This window comes from Sus scrofa, chromosome 13 (assembly GCF_054392235.1).
Source record: "Sus scrofa isolate SSC_HxYL_T2T_F1_AM1 chromosome 13, Sscrofa_HxYL_maternal_Yorkshire_Landrace_v2.0, whole genome shotgun sequence".
NCBI classification, from domain to species: Eukaryota; Metazoa; Chordata; class Mammalia; order Artiodactyla; family Suidae; genus Sus; species Sus scrofa.
In genome coordinates, this window is record NC_139395.1 from 215,494,656 (window position 1) to 215,513,984 (window position 19,329).

The following is a 19,329-nucleotide window of genomic DNA, read 5'->3' on the forward strand; positions in this document are numbered from 1 at the left end:
CCCTCTGCCTGCAGGGCAAGCACATGGTGGCTGGGCTTCTGGTCCCCATCTTGGTGGCCTGGTTGGAGGGCTTGGAGGACTCAGGAGGAAGTATGAAGTCAGGGGAGCATCATCCAGGCTTGCTGGGCTGTGTCCAGCTTGGCCTCCCGACCCTTGTCTGGGAGGCTCCCCTTCCAACTCCCTGGTCCTGGGGCCCGGGTCTCACCAGGCCATGCCAGCAAGCCTGGCCACCTGGTCCCATGTCCACACAGATGCCCTGTGGGTCTCTTCCCTGAAGACAGTGACAACTGGAGCCCTGGTAGCCTTATTCCAAGACCCGTTTAGAATGGAGGGGCTTCATGTAGCAGTGCCCAGACTCAGCCCTATCCCAGGGGAGGGCCTTTTCTTTCTGTGTTCACAGCTTGAGGTTGGGACAAAGGCATGAGCAGGGCAGCATCAGGGCGCATCATGGGCGAGGCTGTGAAAGAGTGGACACAGGGCAGGACCAAGATTCCTGGGCTAACAGGGGTGGGGGCAGAGAGTGTGTGTGTGAGAGAGATTTAAATCACAGCCAGAAAGCATCATCAGTGTCCTTAAAGCAGTCAGACCTTACCTGGCCTTCCCAGCGGTTCCTTCCAGCAAAAAGAGCAGTCGGCAGCCCCTTGTACCTGCTGTGATGGCAGCTGCCATCACAGGTCTGTCCCCAGAAAAGCAGCCAGTGACGTCCTGCCCTTGAGCACGAGCAGCCTGCCTAACTGGGCTTCCTGCCAATGCCTGGAAAGCCAGGTGACCAGGCACCTTTCACTTTGTCTTTTTTTTAAACCTAATCTCCATGGGAAATGTAATAAATTGGAGTCCTTAGTAGCTTCCAATTTGTCAAGTCAGAGTTTAATATTTGTTTTATAACATGAAACAGATGCATCCTTTATATAACATTAAAATGGGGACTATTAAAATGCTATTACTTTGAAAAAAAACCCCACTATGTCTTTTTTTTTCCTTCTGACTTTTGCTGCCTTACTACGGGGGCCTCTGGCTCTCGGGTAGAAAATGACATCGTCCTTCTGTGGAGGTTTATGCCAATTATCTTTTTAATTTCGAGGAAGCCCTGTACTCCCTGCCCTGGCTGCGAGTTGAAGCCAGGATAGGGTGACAGTTTTGGGCGATGTTGCCCAGGCATCCTTTGTATGAATATCTGCCCAGCCCTCCTCTGATTTTCCTGTCCTGCGTGGGCAGAGCCCCCAAGTAGGTGGGCTGCGACCAGCATCTTAGCAGACAGAACAACAGTCTGGAAACAGGTATGGATATTGTCCATTTCATAGACAACCACATCCAAAAGGTTTATTCGTGGATTGCAAACACACCCCACTGACCAAACTCCCAAATGGCTTTTTATTCAGCGGCCACTAAGTCACCCACATAAATATATATAATAAATACAAAAACAGAAAGGTTCTTTTAAAGTCTTTGGTATATAGCGCTCTTCTCTTCTCATTTCCCCTCCTGCCCTGCGTTCTAAGCCCATGTCCTCAGGCTCCCATCATTCCTTCGGACCCCAAAGCAGCTCAGAAATGAACTCGGTGTGGGAACCTTGAAGCAGTCCGCAGGCGGGCCGGGTCCCGGCACCTCTCTGGGCCCAGGCAGGGACAGGTCCCGGCGACTCACACATAGTCGTTCAGCCTGTACCCGCTGTACGAGGCCGAGATGGCCGAGGGGGCCCGATTGTCCTTGTAGGCGTCGGGTGGCCGGTAGGCGGGCGCGGTGGGCGCGGCGGCCGTGCCAGCCCGGGGCTGGGCCTGGTAGGGCCTGGAAGGCGCCTCGTCCTGGCAGGACAGGCAGAGCAGCGTGCCGCCGATGAGCGACAGGGACGAGGAGATGAAGCCCAGGTACAGGGCCTGCCCGATCTCGAACTTCATGCCGCTGGGCAGCAGCGGGTTGTAGAAGTTCTGTACCACGTCGTTGGTGGTCCAGGAGACCGCCACCAGGCAGAGCAGGCCGGCCAGCAGGAAGAGCACGCCGCCCAGCACGGCGAACGTGGCCTTGGCCGGGGTGCCCTTGGCGCAGCGCGTGCACTTCATGCCGACCACGGCGCAGGCGCAGGCCACGCCCGACAGCAGGCAGGAGATGACCATGAGCGCGCGGGCCGCCTGCAGGTCGCGGGGCAGCGCCAGCAGCGAGCGGTAGATCTGGCACTGGTAGATGCCGGTGCTGTGCCACACGCACTCCATCCACAGGCCCTTCAGGTAGGACACGGCCGTCAGGATGTTGGTGCCCACGTGCGCTGTTCGGCGCCAGTGCGGCAGGAGGGTGGTGAGGAGCGTGCCCACCAGGCCCAGGAAGCTGAGCAGGAAGCCCAGGAGCTGCACGGCTGTGCTGGCCATGGCCTTGACGGCGGCGGTGGCGGCGCTGGCTCAGGCGCCCGCGGGAGTCCTAATGAACCGGGGAGGCGGGGCAGGGCAGGGGGAGAGGGGGGAGGAAAGGAGTTAAAGATTATCCGGGTGCATTTATTTCTGCCACCAAAACGGAGATTTCCATAGGCGGTTGGTACCACGATTAACATATTTTTAAAAATAGTTTCTGAGACTCGATTGGGTTGAAGAAGCAGCTGCCCTTCTAAGACGCTTTTCCTGGAAGGCCAGATCTAGAAGAGGTGACACCTGACATTGGCTGGCCTGTGCTTTCCAAGGACCCCAGAGAAGGGCCCTCCAGAGCCCCCACTTCTCTCAGGACTTGCCAGTTACATGTGGGAAGTTCTACCTTAGGTCTGCCCTCAGACTCTGCTGCACTTGAATCTCCTTTTGTTCTGTTTGATCAGTGAGCACTTGGGTTGTTGAATAACAAGTGGACTGATAATTGTTAAGGCGTGTGCTGCTTATGACTTAGAAAATAGCCTTAGGTTGCCTGTCAGGATGAAAGCTTCTCAAAGTGGGAGATATCCCTAGGTACTCAGAGGGAGGGGCTTAGCACCCAGGCAGGTTATGTACCTCCTTCCAGAATCCCAGCTGTGACCATAGAGATTATCCACTGACTCTAGAGACAGGAATGGCCAAGGTCATCAGCTCCTTAGGTGCTGTGGCCACAAACCAATGACCCTACCCTCAAAGCAGGGCACTTCCTCTCACACCACACGGGGCAGGGATGGGGGTGCTTGTTAGAGGATAAAGGCTGCTACCTGGCTTTCAGAAATGCAAAGAGGCAGAGCCATTTTAGAGTTTAAAAAAATTCTCACCATGGTGGGAGTTCCCGTAGTGGCTCAGTGGATTAAGAATCTGACTGGTATCTGTGAGGATGTGGATTCAATCCCTGGCCTCATTCAGTGGGTTAAGAATCTGGCATTGCCGTCGCTGTGGCGTAGGCACGCAGCTGCAGCCCCAATTCAACCCCTAGCCTGGGAACCTCCATATGCCCTAAAAAGAAAAAAAAGAAACAAACATTCTCGCCACAGTAAAATCTCAAACCCTTCTTGGGGGCAGGGACCCAGCATGTGGGCACCATGTAGTGCCAGGCATAGTGCCAGGGATACTCAGGAAATGTGGGAGGGAAGGAGAGAGGCAGGGAGGGAGGGAAGAGGATGGAAGAGGGAGAAGGAAGGAGAAAACGGAGGGAGAACAGAACTGCCCGAGCGGACACCACTAGCGCCTCTCTCCTGTCTGGATGGAGCCGGGTCAGGAGCAAACGAGGAGAATCAGGAGTCCTGGGCTCGGGGCCACCCCCGCCCCCTGGGTGAGCTGGGGCCTCTCTCTTTAAAAGGAGGAAGCTGGTCTTCATGGCCCCAAAGTGTTTTCTGGTTCTGAAGCGAGAAGAAGGCAAAGCATTTCTGCTGGTGACAAGTCACTTTATCATCCCAAACTGGTAGGAATTCAGAAGGCAAAACACGCTTTTTCCTTCTTTCTCAGATCAGAGGAAGGCTCTGCAGTGAAACGCAGGAAGCCTGCAGGGAGCACAAGTGGGTGGGGAGGGCATCTCCCAATACAGATTGTCCTGCGAGCTGTCTTTAGAGTCCCCTAGGCCCCCCGTGTCTTTAATCCTGAGTCTGTCTTAAATCTCCTCAACCTGGATGAAGGATTTGGTTGGTAACAGGTGATGCTTCCACTGGGGTCTCTACGACCATCGTGCTGGATTTAAAGATCCCCATAGGGCTTCCGTGTCTTAGCATTAGAGGGTGTCATCAAGTCTGTCCTGCTTAACAAACTCGATAACAATGAGCGTGACGCCGGGCAGGGTGGGGGTGGGGGGGACAAGGTCAGGGGTTTTACTGATGTTAAAAATGACTCTTTGCTCCAGCTGATCGACCACATGCATCTTTTTGCCAAGCTGGCTTTGCTTAGGAAGCCTTTCCTCTACTGAGCAAGCACCCCCTCTGCAGGTGTTAGGCTTTCGGGGAGCTGGTGGGGGAGACCCCCCCACGGTTCCTGCTGCCCAGGGGATGGTGGGACCAGCTGGCCTGTGGTCACTAAGGGAGACAGCAGGGCCCGCAAAGGTGGCTGCTCTGATGTGTGGGGCCAGAGCTGCTGCCACCAATCACATGGAGGTACAGGGTGTCTGAGCGGAGCTGACACCCAAAGGACCAATTTACTGGGCCAGAGTGATGCGAGGCGCTGTGCTGAGCGCTCACACACGCACTCAGTCTATTCCCCACAATAACCCAGTGAAGCTGCAACTGGTAGCACCCTGTTTGCTATGTGGAGAAATGGGGTATAGGGGATGAAAGCTCTTTTTCTGGCCTGGCTAGTATTTCCTCTTCCTTCCTCCTTTCTGAATGCACTAGGACTGAAGTTAGTGTACAGGCCTAGGCATGATGTCATTGGTATATCCTGGGGTGGGGGGCTGACTTCCTCCCTTCCCGTGACATCCTTTGCCAGGGGATCAGGTGACAGGGTGACCTTTCAGTCCCAGGCAAACCAGGATGGCCGGTTCCTCCAGGGAGCCCTCAGGCTGCAGACTTCTCCAGAAGGCCTCTGAGATCCTTCCTGGAGTGCCTGGAGGCTGCCTCCAGCCTGGTGGCTGCACTGTCTGCCCCTGGTCCAGGGCCTTCCGAGGCATCTCGCAGCTCTTGCTTGTCAAGGTCAATCATTAAGCATACGGAGCCGAAAGAATGTGGCATAAAAGCTGAGCCTGTTCGACCTTATTCAGCTGGGGAAGTGGACCAGAAGTTTATTGGACATCTAAATATTTATGGAGAGGGATGACTGCTAATTTTAGAAACCATTAGGTTGCTATATTTAAAGTCCTGCTAGAAGGATTTGCTAATTTAAGAAGTGAGTGTTAATGAGCCTGCGACTCCCAGACCCCAGCTTCCCCCCCACCTCTTCCCCGGTCGTTTCCAGCAGCTGCTACTGGTGTTAGGTCCTAATTCAACTCCCCAGCATCCACTTTTCACCTTGGGGCCATGTGATGGAAGAGCAACCTCAAATGAACGAATCTCCTTGGAAACGACGTAAAATGCATGGCTGAGGTTTTAGAAGGAACCTGCCCAAGCAGGGCCTCCCAGGAGGGGCAGCGTGTGGAGGGCTCAGCTGGCCTGCAGTTGGCTTCGCTCATGGGCGCCCCTTTTCCTGCAGACGTGCTCGTGGAATCATTTGCTGGAGAGATGTGCATCCAAGACAAATAGGGCTCTGAGAATCAAGTTCTAAAACTGGCCTTGACGGGCTGGGTGGGTGGGGCCGCCTGTAACAAGATGACGCCTTCCAGGAATAAACGGGGACCCTAGCATCTGGGTTCACAGAGCCCCGGAAGCAAACTCGGGTGGCTCTGTGGCTTAGTTGCACACGTGAGCAGGACTTAGGGCAGTGCTTCCCAGCAAATGCTTCTCAGGATGCTGTGTTTGCAGGATGTCTGGCGGAAGACATGAATGCCAGGGAAGCTTGAAAAAAGCTGGTAACTGAAGGACTTCTCATTGCTGGTAATATGCAAATGTACATGGAGAATCTCCCAAAAAAGTCTCTTGTGTGGCATTTCCTAAACTTCTTTGACGAGGGACATCTTCTTGTGACTTTGCCAGAGTTTAAATTCAAATCACGTTGGCAAGTGGACTCAGAGAATATGTCTGTTGAAAGTTTAATGGAGCAATGCGATAGGGTGATTAAAAAGAGAGAGAGATAATTTTGGAGCTCTCGCTGTGGCACAATGGGATCAGCGGCATCTTAGGACCGCTGGGACGAGGGTTTGATTCCCAGCCTGGCACAGTGGTTTGAGGATCCGGCATTGCCGAAGGCAGCTGTGTCTCTGGTCGAGACTGTGGAGCTCCATATGCCTCTGGGTGGCCAAAAATGAAGAAAACAAACTGATTTGAGGGAGGGTTGAATTAGCACGAAGAGTAAGGCCAGTAAGATGCTCTGATGAGCCCTCAGTAGTCTCAGAAAACCCTGGGGCTGTAAACCAATGTGAAAATCTGCCAAGGGCAGCTGTAAAAAACCCCACAGCTGCTGTCGGCCCCTTCCACTGGAACTGGTTTTATGAGCACCAGATCTGAAAGGCCAGGTTTTTTTTCTTTTCCATATAAACTTTTGTCTCCTTCCTCTGTTGTCTATGAGCTACATTTTTTTTGAAAGGAAGGAATAATAAAAAAGTCAGGAATCTACAGCACATGGTGGATTTTTTTCCCCAGGGAAAAAAATCCAGGCAGGACCCCAGCTGTGTCAACTTTGGAGCTTGACCTCGGAATCAGGCGGCGTTTGGACAGCAGTGGCCAGTAAGGACAGCCTGGCTGGGACAGGGTACAGATGTGGTGTTTGCCCTGCCCCTGCTTCTTTACGGCTCTGTGTCCCTCAGCCCCTGCTATGAAGAGTTCTCCTCTGGACACGTGTGTCCTTTGTCCTTTCCAGCCACACAGCTGAGCGCCCTGTCAGTCTTTGAGTTGGGGGTGTGTGTGTGGGGGGGTGCCGGTGGTATGTGGGGAGGCAGGACCCCAGCCAGGGTGTGGAGGGTCTTCACCCAGCACCACTAGGGCCTTCCTGCCCCGGGGGGAGGAGCTGAATGATCTGGCCTCTTGCACCTCATTTCAGCTTTTTATTATTAGTATTTTTATTTATTTATTTTTTATTTTTTAGGGCCATGCCTGCGGCATCTGGAAGTTCCCAGGCTAGGGGGTGGATTGGAGCTGCAGCCACTGGCCACAGCCACAGCCACACAGGATCCGAGTCGCATCTGTGACCTACATCACAGCTTGCAGCAACGCGGAATCCTTAACCCACTGAGTAAGGCCAAGGATCGAACCTGCATCCTCATGGATCCGAGTTGGGTTCGTAACCCGCTGAGCCATGAGAATGCCCTCATTTCAGCCTTTGACTGCCCTGCAGTTGGAACAGCTTTAGAGCCCACTGGGAAAGGGGCCATGCAGCGTGGGGCTGCCCCCTGGTCCCCTGACCATGGCATAGGGGCCGCTGTTGAACTGTGTTTCTTAGAGCTTTCTTGGCCTGTGAGGAAGGTGCCTTTAAAGGAAGGTGGTCATTGGACTTTGAGAGAACGTGGAGTTGCCTCGACTTTGATGTTTAGCAATGGAAGGACATGTCTGGTTCAAAAACTGTCATGTTCTCCCTGTCACTCCAGCCAGACGTCATTATTGTTTGGAGATTTCCTAGATGCTAGACCTTGGGAGTGAAGGATAAACTCAGGGGAAATTTCAGTTCATCTCAATGAGATGCTTTAGCAAAACTACCCAACGGGAAAAAAAAGAAAAAGGCCTTTTATGCTATATCAGAGTGAAATAACTCCAAATAGTAATTCCGAAATAATGTTTAACATTCCTAAATTACATATTTGTTTCTTTTCTTTTTCTTTTCTTTTTGGCCGCATCTGTGGCATGTGGAAGTTCCTGGGTCAGGAGTCACAGCAGCAACCCAGTCTGCTACAATGATAATGCCAGGTCCTTAACCCACTGAGCCACCAGGGAACTCCTGGATACCTGTTTCTTGATAATGTGCAAAGCAAGTGGATCTCTTTTCTGGAAGCTTAGGTATGCTCCAGAGGTCCTATTTGAGTAATCTTCTTTATATACACATATAAGAATTATGAGACAGTGATCAAGCACTACCTTGGAAAAACCACTTCACATTCATTTAGGATGGGCTGGACTGTGGGTTTCTTGGCTCTAAAAATGTAGTTTCCTTCATTATTTTTCCAAGCTTTCTGTAACTTTCCTTGGGTTATTTTTCACACTGGCAGGCATCTATATTTTAAACTGATGAGCGCTTCTATGCCACCTACATACAGTGTGGAAGGACTGCAGTCTTTCCATAAGAGGCAGAGACAAAAAAAATTGTATAATGAACTTATGCCTGCCAGGAGAGCTGGGGCTTGCTAAAATTCTTCAGGCGAACCAATGTGAAATATCTTGCCCAGATCACATAGAAATGACAATTTATAGATTACGGTTTCCCCTCTCTTTTAGATGAGTAAAGAAAAAGCTATTTTTCCTAACAAGAGCGGGTTTGGGGGGGGGAGCTTGTGTTAATACAAATGAAAATCACCGTATATGGTTCAGTGTTTGCTGAGGCCGTTTTCAACTCAGTGAGATTGAGCAAACTATTGATTTAGTGAAAACTACAAGCTGAAGTTACCAGGACCGTAAAAATTCGAAGTCATTTTCCTGGGAGGCATTATCTCTGTAATTTCAACTCACCAAATTCATTGGAATTCATGAGAAATGCAGTAGATCAACATGTTCAGACAAATGATTGAATTTCATTTAATAAAATACCTGGGTGCCTTTGCATAGGCTTTTTTTTTTTTTTTTTTTTCTTGACAAGATAGGTATGTAGGTTGGCTATTTTTCCCCCCCAGGGGACAGGTAACCAACAATCTACTGTATAGGAAAAATATTAGGGAAGTACCCCCCCCAGGTTATAAGGTTATTTTTCAGAAGTGTTAAATGATGATTAGATGACTAATAAAGTGTTTGCTAGGAAAGCTTTATATAGGGTATTGATGGGGTACATTGTGTCTCCCCCCAAAAAACTGTGCTGAAGTCCTAACCCCTAATACCTCAGGGGTTTGACTGTATTTGGAAATAGGGTCACTACAGATGTAATTATTTAGTTAAGATGAGGACATCTTAAAGATGGGTTAGATCTCTAAACCAATAAGACTGTTGTCTTTTTTTTTTTTTTTTTTTTTTTTGTCTTTTTGCTATTTCTTTGGCCGCTCCTGCGGCAGATGGAGGTTCCCAGGCTAGGGGTTGAATCAGAGCTGCAGCCACCAGCCAGAGCTGCAGCCACCATCCAGAGCCACAGCAACGCGGGATCTGAGCCGCGTCTGCAACCTACACCACAGCTCACGGCAATGCCGGATCCTTAACCCACTGAGCAAGGGCAGGGACCAAACCCGCAACCTCGTGGTTCCTAGTCGTTAACCACTGCGCCACGACGGGAACTCCCAAGACTGTTGTCTTTATGGGGAGTCGGCCATGTGAAGACAAAGAAATAGAGAAGATGCCACATGAAGATGGAAACGGAGACTAGACCGAGGCCACCACAAGCCAACGAACACCAAGGATGGCCAGTCGTCACCAGAAGCTGGGGGAGAAGCTGGGTACAGACCCTTCCTCATGCCCTTGGAAGGAACCAACCCTTCTGACACCTTGATCTTGGACTTCTGGCCTCCATTACTGGGAGGGAAGACATTTTTGTGGTTTTAAGCTACCCAGCTTGTAGGACTTTGTCATAGCAGCCCTGAGAAACCAATATGGGGGACTTCGAGAGTTACAGAAAAAAAACAACCACTCATGTCTGAATATGAGATGTGGGTCCCCTCCCAGAGCAAGCACCGAGCATAGTCTGATGGCTTCAGATCTGCCACGGAAGACAGCAAGGCAGTGGTTAGCTTCAAGTCCCCAGCTGTGGAGGACAGAATCCAGGGGGAGGGAAGGAGGCGCTCAGCGGGCCGTCCAGAGTTGTGGAAACCCAAGAGTGAGTGCCAAATACAGTGAGTAACCTCTGTGGCAATCAGATGACTCAGCTTCTCCAGATTGGAAAAGCATATGAGTATGCTGATCCCCCAAAGACTTTGGGGGGCTCAGTTCTGCACTTTGTGTGTAATTGGCAGGCCTGCACCCAGAGACACAGCTGACCTTTTCAGGCTGGATGTCTGGTTTTCTTAAATCAACATGTCTTGGTTTCATAGACCATAAAACCCCCAATTTGGGATGCAGGCCAGGTTGGATAAGGCAGCTCTGATGGTCTCCCAGGCTTCCCTTGGAAATCCAGTGGAACGCAGGGGGACGTCCCTTTAGGATGTCCCTCCAACCTGAAGTGGAAGCAAGCAGCAGGACTCTGTCCCGGCTAGAACCTCCGAGGAGGAGATAACCAGGCGATACACTTGGGAAGTCCGTGAAAATGATTTATTTGAGCCTGAACTGGGATTATACTGCAGTGACTAAAAAGCAGTGTCCAAGGAAAACATAAGATGAGGTCGACTCATGCTCAATAAAATGCAGCTCAAAGTGATGTTTAGTGCCCATGCTCTGTACATTTGGCCTTTGGAGCCCAGCTGCCCTGATGAAGAGTGAACACAATCACAACTAAATGTCCTGAGGATTGGTGACGTGCCAAACATGCACTCAGTGCTTCCACTGGCCTTGACGTATTTAATCCTTCAACAAATCTATGACGTGCAGGTCATTGTCCTCATTTACAGATGGAGAAATGGAGGCTCAGAGAGGTTAAGGAACTCGTCCAAGGTCACACTGGGCTGAATCAGGGAGACTAACTGGGGGAGTCCTGGGATCATCCAGGTGAGAGATGCTGGCAGTGACGAAGGTGGATGGTGAGAAGAGGTCAGTTCCTAGATACATTGGCAGATACATGGTTTGGCTGTGGGGTGTGAGAGACAGGTGTCAAGCATGGCCCCAAGGTCTCCCATACCTGGAAGAATGGAGCTGCCATTTATGGAGGGGGAGACTGTGGGAGGATCGGGATTTGGAGGGTGAAGGGCAGACAAGAGCAGTTTAGCTTTGGAGATGTTGGGTGGAGAAGCTTTCACTGCCTGGTGGGGGAGGGGGATACTGTGGTTGGATGTATAAGAATGGACAGAGTTCAAGGAGCGCCCAGACATGGAGAGGTCCACTTGGGACTCAGCACAGATAGAGGATTGAAAGCCATGGGATTGGGTGAGAGACCCTAGGGAGTGAGTGTAGACAGGAGAGAGCAGGTGCCTGATGACTGATTCCAGGAACCCTCCACCATCAGAGGTGGCATGAAAGGAGGAGCCAGCTGTGGGCTGGGGGAGCAGCCAGGGGGGAGGATGCCCTCCCCTGCCCCCCTGAGGGAGAGTGGAATCAGAGCAGAGCTTCAGGATGGAGGGAGTGACTCACTGTGTCAAGTCATCAGGTAAGTCTTGTCATCTGAGCACTGAGAAGTGGTGGTCAGATTTCGTGACATCAGGGACATTGACCAGCTCGGTTTTGGCAGAATGATAGGAGTGGGTTCAAGAGAGAGCTGGTTGTGATGGTGATGATGGCTGTACAACTCTAAATATAGTAAAATTCACTGAATTTTAAAAGGAGGGAGAGAGAGTCGGGATGGGATGCAGCAGATAATGAACCCAGAAAATTCATTTAAAGACTTGGACCATTGAGGAAAAAGAGGCAACAGTTGTAGGATGGGGGGGGGGCTTCTTCTTTTTTTGTATTTTCTAGGGCCACATCTGCAGCATATGGAGGTTCCCAGGCTAGGGGTCTAATCAGAGCCATAGCCACCTGCCTACGCCACAGCCACAGCAACGCAGGATCCGAAACCCACAGAGCAAGGCCAGGGATCGAACCTGCAACCTCATGGTTCCTAGTTGGATTTGTTAACCCCTGAGCCATGATGGGAACTCCAAGGATGGGGGTTCTTAATCTGTGGTCCAGGGCCCATAGAATTTAGGGTACCAGTCAACCTGGATGGGAGAAAAAGCTGCTTGATTTATTTCATCAGCCTCTCCCGAAAATGAGCATGTCCCGCTGTTAGGAAGAGAGGTAGCCCCTGCAGCGATGTGACCAGTGCCAGTGACTTGGTCACCAAAAGGAATCGCTCTTGGTTTGCACTGCTTTACAGGTGTGGCAGATACCTGGAAAGGTCATTTGCCATCACTGCTACTTCAGAACTGGAGTAGTTCTGAGACCCCTGCTAGGTCTGCTCAGGTAACACATTGATGGAGAAGCACATAAATGACTATGAACAAAATGGCTTTGAAATATTTCGATAACTGTATCAATTTAATTTGCATCCTTTACAGCCCAGTATATTATTATTTTGCTTTTTAGGGCCACACCCATGGCATATGGACATTCCCAGAGCTCCAGCTACCAGCCTGCACCACAGCCACAGCAATGCCAGATCCAAGCCTCAACCGCAACCTACACCACAGCTCACGGCAACGAGAGATCCCTAACCCACAGAGTGAGGCCATGGATTGAACCCACATCCTCATGGATACTAGTCAGATTCATTTCCCCTGCGCCATGACAAGAGCTCCCATCCTGTATATTATGTTACACACTTAAAAATATTCTTCGATACAACATCGTAAGTCCACTCTACTCCAAAAAACTTGAATTTTAAGAAAGTACCATTTAGAGAATAGGCTTCACTAGCTGGCCGACGGGATTCAAGGCAAAACAAACCATGTGTCCAGCAAACATCAGCAGCCTCAACATCACAAACCACAAACAAAACAGTTAAGGCCCCTCTGCCAATGGGATGTGTGTTCCAGAGAGGGTTTCCGTGTTGTTTTGTTGTTGATCTGAGGAGGAGAGAAACTGAAGCAGGGCTGCCTGCCTTTGGAAATGATCCAGTAAGAAGGCAGACGTTAGTGACGTGGGGAGGGATGTCCTTTCACAGAGGACAGGGGGGACCCTGCCCCTTGCCTGGAGAGGCCGGCTCAGACCAGGGGGCAGGCCGGTGGAGGGAGCCTGGGACGGATGGCCGTGGGCACAGGCTCCCCTGTCCCAGTTTCCTCGGGGAAGGTGGAAGCGGTGTGCTATGCTGAGAAGGAAGGAGGGGGACACGGTGTTGAAGATTTGCGTGGAGAGAGAAGGGGCACCCTGGTCCCCTCAGGGAATGGGAGCGCAGTGGTCTAAGACAAGGTCAGCAGCAGGTGCCCTTGTGAAGCGAGGGGTCGTGGAGGCTCAGTGACCATCAGTCACCGGGCAGCCTTCTCCAGCTTAGTCAGCAGGACCATGTGGGCCCCCGCGTGGGCAAAGGGCTGGACTGGACTCGGTGGGATTTTTCTAGGAGAAATGATGGAGAGAGGGGAGGGGTGATGGGTGTGTACACGGAGGAGTATGGGTAGTGGTGGATGATGGGTGGGGCGGGGGTGGGGGGGGTGGGTGCAGAAGGACAGGAGATGGTGGCCGGAGACTGGGACACGGTCACTGCGATCATGCTGGGCAATGGCATGTGCTAAAGAAAAGGTGGGGCCCCCAGGGTGGGTGGAAGGAAGGGCTGGGGAGGGAGGAATGGTGGGAAGGAACCACCACGGAGTATGTGGAACAGTTTGTGATCTGGCCGTGTCACCCTTGTTTGACAAGTTCCATCTCCCTGATTCTCATTTTCTGCCCGTGGAGGTGAGAGAGAGAAACAGGGCGGGAAAGAGGAACAGCACAGAAGCTGCACGTGTGTGTGAAGTACCCTCGTGCTCGTGGCCAGGCTGATCTTGGCGTGGCTCTCAGGTCTGCCCTTTGCATCTTTCATCCACAGGAATCATATTTGCATGGAGCCGGGAAATGTACACACCAGGCTGGTATGTGAGACCTCGGGTCCCTTGACCAATAAATTTCGGGGCAGGTCTCTGTGCGAAGGGAGCTTCTGGGGGCAAGGGGTGTGCTCTGCTCTGGTCCCACCCTCCTGCCACCCCTCCGTGCCTCCCAACTTCCCAGTTCTGTATATTCCAGCCACGGAACCTGAGCTCAGCGGCTCCCCACCCTTCCGATGGGTCAGCATCCCTTAGAGAGCTTTTAAAAGACCCCGACACCTCAGACACTCCAGAGAGCATGATTCATCGACTGGGGTGGGGTCTGCACAGGGAAACTTTTTAGCCCTGCCCCCTCCCCCTTAACCCACTGAATGAGGCCAGGGGTCAAACCTGCATCCTCAGGGACACTGTGTCTAGTTCATAAGCCACTGAGCCACAATGGACCACTGAGGACCACTGCCTTAATTCATGTGACTTGGAAAGGTCCTATCAGGAGCTATAAAAGAGCTTGAAACTGCATAGCCAAGAGTCCCAGTACAAATGTCTGTTCTGCTTGCTGGCTCTGCTGGTTGACTCTGGGCTTCTTCTGGGGTCTCCCACGATGGGGACAGTTGTGCTTGTCGCTGTCCCCCAGTGTTATCTGATATACCCACAAGCCTTCGTGCTCACATGGCCTCTGCATTAGAACCACCCTCCACCCACGAGTGCAGCCGGTCCTGAGTCCCACACCCTCGCCACCCATCCTTGACCCTGTACCTTCGCCTGCCCCGCATTCCTTAACCAGCCACGCATCTGGAAAGAGGCAGTTTCCTATTCACCCCTCCGCCGTCTGGCTCCTGCCTTCCCAGCACCCCACCCCCTCACGCCACCCCCTCTTATCACCCAGGTCCTCTTTCTGGGACCCCAGCCCCTTACAGGCACTCAGCCTACCTCATGTATTAATGCTGGCCAAGAAGTGTCCCCCCCCAGGGCATTTATATTTTCCTGGATGGCCCTTGAAAACAAAACTCTTCTTGGCCCCCAAGAATGATACTCGCAGCGGTAAGGACATGGCGGGGTCAGTCCTGGGTGGAGGCTAGTGCTACTTCGATGTGTGTTTTACAAACATGTACAAAGTTTAGACTGAATTGGCTCAGGTCTGAGATGTCAGAAGTCCTACTAAGAGAATGATGAATGCAGATGAAACCGTGCAAAATGAAAATGTAGGCCCCTTGTTCAACACTTATGAATAATTTCAGGATGGCAACCGCAACACATCAGACCAAGCCGGGCTGGTCCTAGTGCATCGTCCTGTGTAGCCGGCAGGTGGCAGGCCCGTGAAGCCATCCTGCTCCTTAGCAGACCTGAGGACTGGACATGGAGATTCTCCTTACTTAAACCACAGAGTACATCTAGGTTTTAGTTGTTTTTTTATTTGTTTTTCTTTTTCTTTTCAGGGCTGCACCCGCAGCATATGGAAGTTCCTGGGCTAGGGGCTGAATTGGAGCTGCAGCGGCCAGCCTACACCACGGCCACAGCAATACTGGATCTGAGCCTTGTCTGTGACCTACACCACAGTTCACAGCAACGCTGGATCCTTAATCCACTGAGCGAGGCTGGCCAGGGGTGGAACCTGCATCCTCGTAGATACTAGTTGGATTCTCAACCTGCTGAGCCACAATGGGAACTCCAGAATATATCTAGTTTGAATGGAGTAAGAGACACTTGTGCAAGCTGTTCTGCAGAATCAAAAACTATGGGGAGTTCTCACTGTGGCCCAGGGGAAGTGAACTCTACTAGTATCCATGAGGATGTGGCCTCGCTTAGTGGGTGGAGGATCTGGTGTTGCCGTGAGCTGTGGTGTAGGTCGCAGACGCAGCTTGGGATCCCCCATTGCTGTGGCTGTGGTGTAGACTGGCAGCTGTAGCTCCGATTCAACCCCTATCCTGGGAACTTCCATATGCCACAAGTGCAGCCCTACACAGCAAAAAAAAAAAAAAAAAAAAAAAAGAGAGAGAAATCAAAAACTATGGTTGCCTAGGTTTCTTTTTTTTTTTCTTCATTCAAGTGTACCCCAGATGCCTCTGCAAATTTCTGCCAAGGAGGAGCCTTTTGAAAACAAAGCTATTGCTGGTCTCCTGTGCCCAAGAGAGGCCGCCAACAGAAATAGACCTGGGGTTTTAAATCCCAGCTTTCATTTCTCTCTTGTTCCAGGGAAGCTGTAGGGGTGTGTGTGTGTGTGTGTATGTGTGTGTGTGTTGGGGAGATGACCATCCAAGATGGGGGTGAACTGCTGTCTCTAGGGGGCTTGCTTCTTCAAGCCAAGAGACCCTGCTTGCCCCCCTCCCTGCACCCTGGCGGGCCCCCCCCCCCCCCAGCCCCAGAAAGAGAAGAGGATGAGGAATCCTAGCTTCTCCCTTCTTGCCTTCACACACTCACCCCGTGGGGGAGGCTTTCTTAGGCAAGTTCAGGGCACCCTCGCAGCAAACAGCCCCCAGTGGAAAATTCCTGTGCATGGCAGCTGTTGGTGGCCAAAAGCCTATGGCCCTGGCAGCCGCTCGTCCTGCCAGCGGTGTGAGGACTCGCCTCCACTGAGTGGAGATTATGAAGATCAGCTGGAGGGAAGGAGGTTTGAGTTGAAAAGCGCCAAGAATCACTCCCGAGCTGGCGAGAGTGACTGTCTGGTTTTTAAAAAAGACATCGGGAGAAGCCCTGAAAATAGGCTTTTAGACTTCTTGTTCTGTGCCATGTAAGACAGTCCCTGATAGAAGCGGAAAAATGATGCTTTTTTTTTTTTTTTTTGCCTTTTTGCCTTTTCTAGGGCGCTCCCGCGGCATATGGAGATTCCCAGGCTAGGGGTCGAGTTGGAGCTGGAGCCACCGGCCTGCACCAGAGCCACAGCAACACAGGATCTGAGCCGCGTCTGCAACCTACACCACTGCTCACAGCAATGCTGGATCCTTAACCCACTGAACAAGGCCAGGGATCGAACCCGCATCCTCATGGTTCCTAGCTGGATTCGTTAACCACTGAGCCACAATGGGAACTCCGAAAAAAAGATGTTTTTGAAAAACAAAAATGGACATATTCAATGTTGTTGACCTTTTTAAAAAACAAACTGGAAAGCAGGAAATATTCATAGTGACACTTTCATGGCATCAAAGGAAGAAACTCTCTCTTTCTTTTTCCAGATTCCTCTGCAGATGCTTAGGAAGCATTGCTCCCATTAGAGAGATGGGTAAGTAGAGCACAGTAGGCTTTAGGGATTTGCCAAGCAGATGGAGCCAGATAAGAATGGAGGCTGGCTTCCGGTCAGACTCATTTGGGGCAAACAGCCTGGCTGTACCTGGCTATCTCCATCATAACAGCAGCTTCCCAGAGCTGTCTAGAAGATGCTAAGATAATATAAATAAACGCCAGAAAGCCCTGGAAGGAAGGACACCCAGTAAGGCAAGGTGTGCTATGGAGGTTTTATCAAGGTACAGATAAATACACCTGCTCCGACTCCCCGGAAGCCAGCCCCGCAGGAGACCCAGAGCTGAGCTGCTGGGAGGACGACATGGTGGGGCTATGCCGTGGTTCCCCAAGACTTCAAAACCAACCTGAGTGATGAAGAGACCTGGGGCCTTGAAAAGGGCAGGAATGAAGTCTCTCGGTGGGAATGTGCCCCCAAAAGCCAGTGTCCTGAGGGGCTGCAGGGTCTGGGGATCCCCAGATCCCCATCTACACTGTCTGAGGTTTTCCCCCGCAGGCCTTGCCCCTCCTGCCCACCCCGAGAAGACCTCGGCAGCTGCTGGGGATGTGGGGGTTCAAGGTCGTTGAAGGATTACCTCGGGGATTGGATGGCGTGGGATTTCCCCTCTTCAGTACCATTTTTACCTTATCAGGCGAGATCTGTAATCTCCCATGCCGGTGTCTGTGTGCATTGCGGGGAGGGGGTGGGGAGGACAAGATCCCGCAATCCGGAGGCTCCAGACACTCAAGTGCACAGGGGGCCAAGACAAGCGTCCCTCCCCTTCCCCTGTCCCCTGTCCAGACATTCACAGCTCCCGTTTTCCCAGCCCAAGCCCCCTCCGGTGATGAAAGGGTTCTGCCCCAAATCTTAGGAACCAGACTCTGTCCCCCTGGCTCATTAGGAGCCCAGCTGTCCTCATACCTGTGGCGGGTCCCCAAGGTCCCCAGGCCCAGGTGCGGCTGCCCTTCTGCAGGGGGTGAGACCATCCACCTGGAGAACTCCCAGCAGCCTCGCACAGACGCAACCGGGCATCACAGCCCCCAGACAAATGACAGCCAGCCCCCAAGCCTCCCAACTCGTCACCTCGCCCCAGACTCACCTGCAGAGGCCCTGGGGTCCCATCCGCCTCTCTGGGTCCCTGGCTGCTGTGGGAACTGGCGGGGTGTGGACTCTACAGGGACACTGCCACCTTTCGGTCCTCCCTCTTCCACGACGGGAAGCTTCCAGGCCAGGGCATATGAGAGGATAGTGACTAGACAGTGACTGTGTCCTTTGGGACAGGCCCGCGTGGGCACACGTGTCATTTGGTTGGATGGTTAACTGCCTCGCACACCATATGAGGCCGCTGGGCCAGAGCGGACATTCAGGACCAACCAGAAAGGTCATCTCTGCGCCTAGAAAAATGCTGGCTCCATCCGAGCACAGCCATCTCTTCCCTAAAATACCCTCTGGTGACACTCTGACAGGACAAAGCCTTGACCGCCCAGTCTGGCACTGAAAGCCGTCCACCGTCCAGCCCAGCCCGGCTGCACCTGCTATTGGCTGTGCACTGTCCATGTCCCCTGCATCACCCCCAGCAACAGTCCGGTTCCTGCTGATGACCACACCCCTCGCGGGTCCCCTCCTGGTCCCCTGACCATCCACCCTGCTGAGCCAGTCCCCTGGCAGTTGGCATCACACTGCATTGAACTTTTGTCCTGTTGAGCAACGTGGAGTTTCTCAACCTGCCGGTGGCTGCAGGCTCTGGGCGCGTGCCGGTGAGTTTCGATCAAGGTACAGCTGGGTTTTGTTTTGTTTTTGGCTACAGTGGCGGATACAGGCAGTTCTGTGATGCCTGCAGGGGGTGGTGTGGAGCTGGGTGGGCTGAGGGCATGGGGTATAACAAGGGACAGTTGGCTGTGAGTTGGAGATGAGGCATCATGAAGAAGGTGGCTTTGGGGAACGTACAAGTAGGACTTGAGAACCCAGTCAGGCTAGAGCAGGTTCTCCCAAAGGCTGGTGGCGCTGGGATGGCCTGCAGCCACTTCAGGTGTGCTGCAGCTGCACTGGGATTCAGAATGGCTGAGAACCAGTCACCTTGACGCCACGTCTGCCCTTCCTCATGGGTCCCACCATGATGCTCCAAGGCAGCGGCTCGGCTCCTGTGTTCCTCCCACAGGACTCCCCCGTCTGCGTGGCTTTGGTCAGCACTTAGAAAGAGACACAACGAGGGAACTCATGTGTGGGCAAATGGCCCTGGGCGGGAACTGGAGCCTGTCCTGTGTCTCTGCCAACAGGACTGTGACGGCAGAGATGGGAACATCTTGTGGCTGGGTGTTTGGAGCAGGAGTTCAAAAGTGTCTGTTATATATTATTGATTGAAGATTGACAGCCCAAAGCCATGTAGCCTTGTCTTTTTAGGGCTGCACCCACGGCATATGGACATTCCCAGGCTAGGGGTCCAATCGGAGCAACAGCTGCCGGCC

The 19,329-nt window shown here is 52.3% G+C and overlaps 1 protein-coding gene across 2 annotated transcripts; it reads right to left on the reverse strand.

Moving 5' to 3' along the window:
• Positions 1-1,278: 1,278 nt before the first annotated feature.
• On the reverse strand, positions 1,279-18,427 carry CLDN14 (claudin 14). 2 transcript variants are annotated; one of them, XM_021068339.2, is made up of 2 exons: positions 17,964-18,427; positions 1,279-2,409 (listed from the first exon to the last, which is right to left on the reverse strand). In XM_021068339.2, exon 2 carries the CDS (start codon positions 2,358-2,360, stop codon positions 1,641-1,643), a length of 720 nt encoding a protein of 239 aa, XP_020923998.1. In that variant the 5' UTR covers positions 2,361-2,409; positions 17,964-18,427; the 3' UTR covers positions 1,279-1,640. The 2 variants fall into 2 exon arrangements, with proteins under 2 accessions (XP_020923998.1, NP_001155114.1); NM_001161642.1 differs by lacking the exon at positions 17,964-18,427 and having other exon boundaries at positions 1,545-2,499.
• Positions 18,428-19,329: the final 902 nt, after the last annotated feature.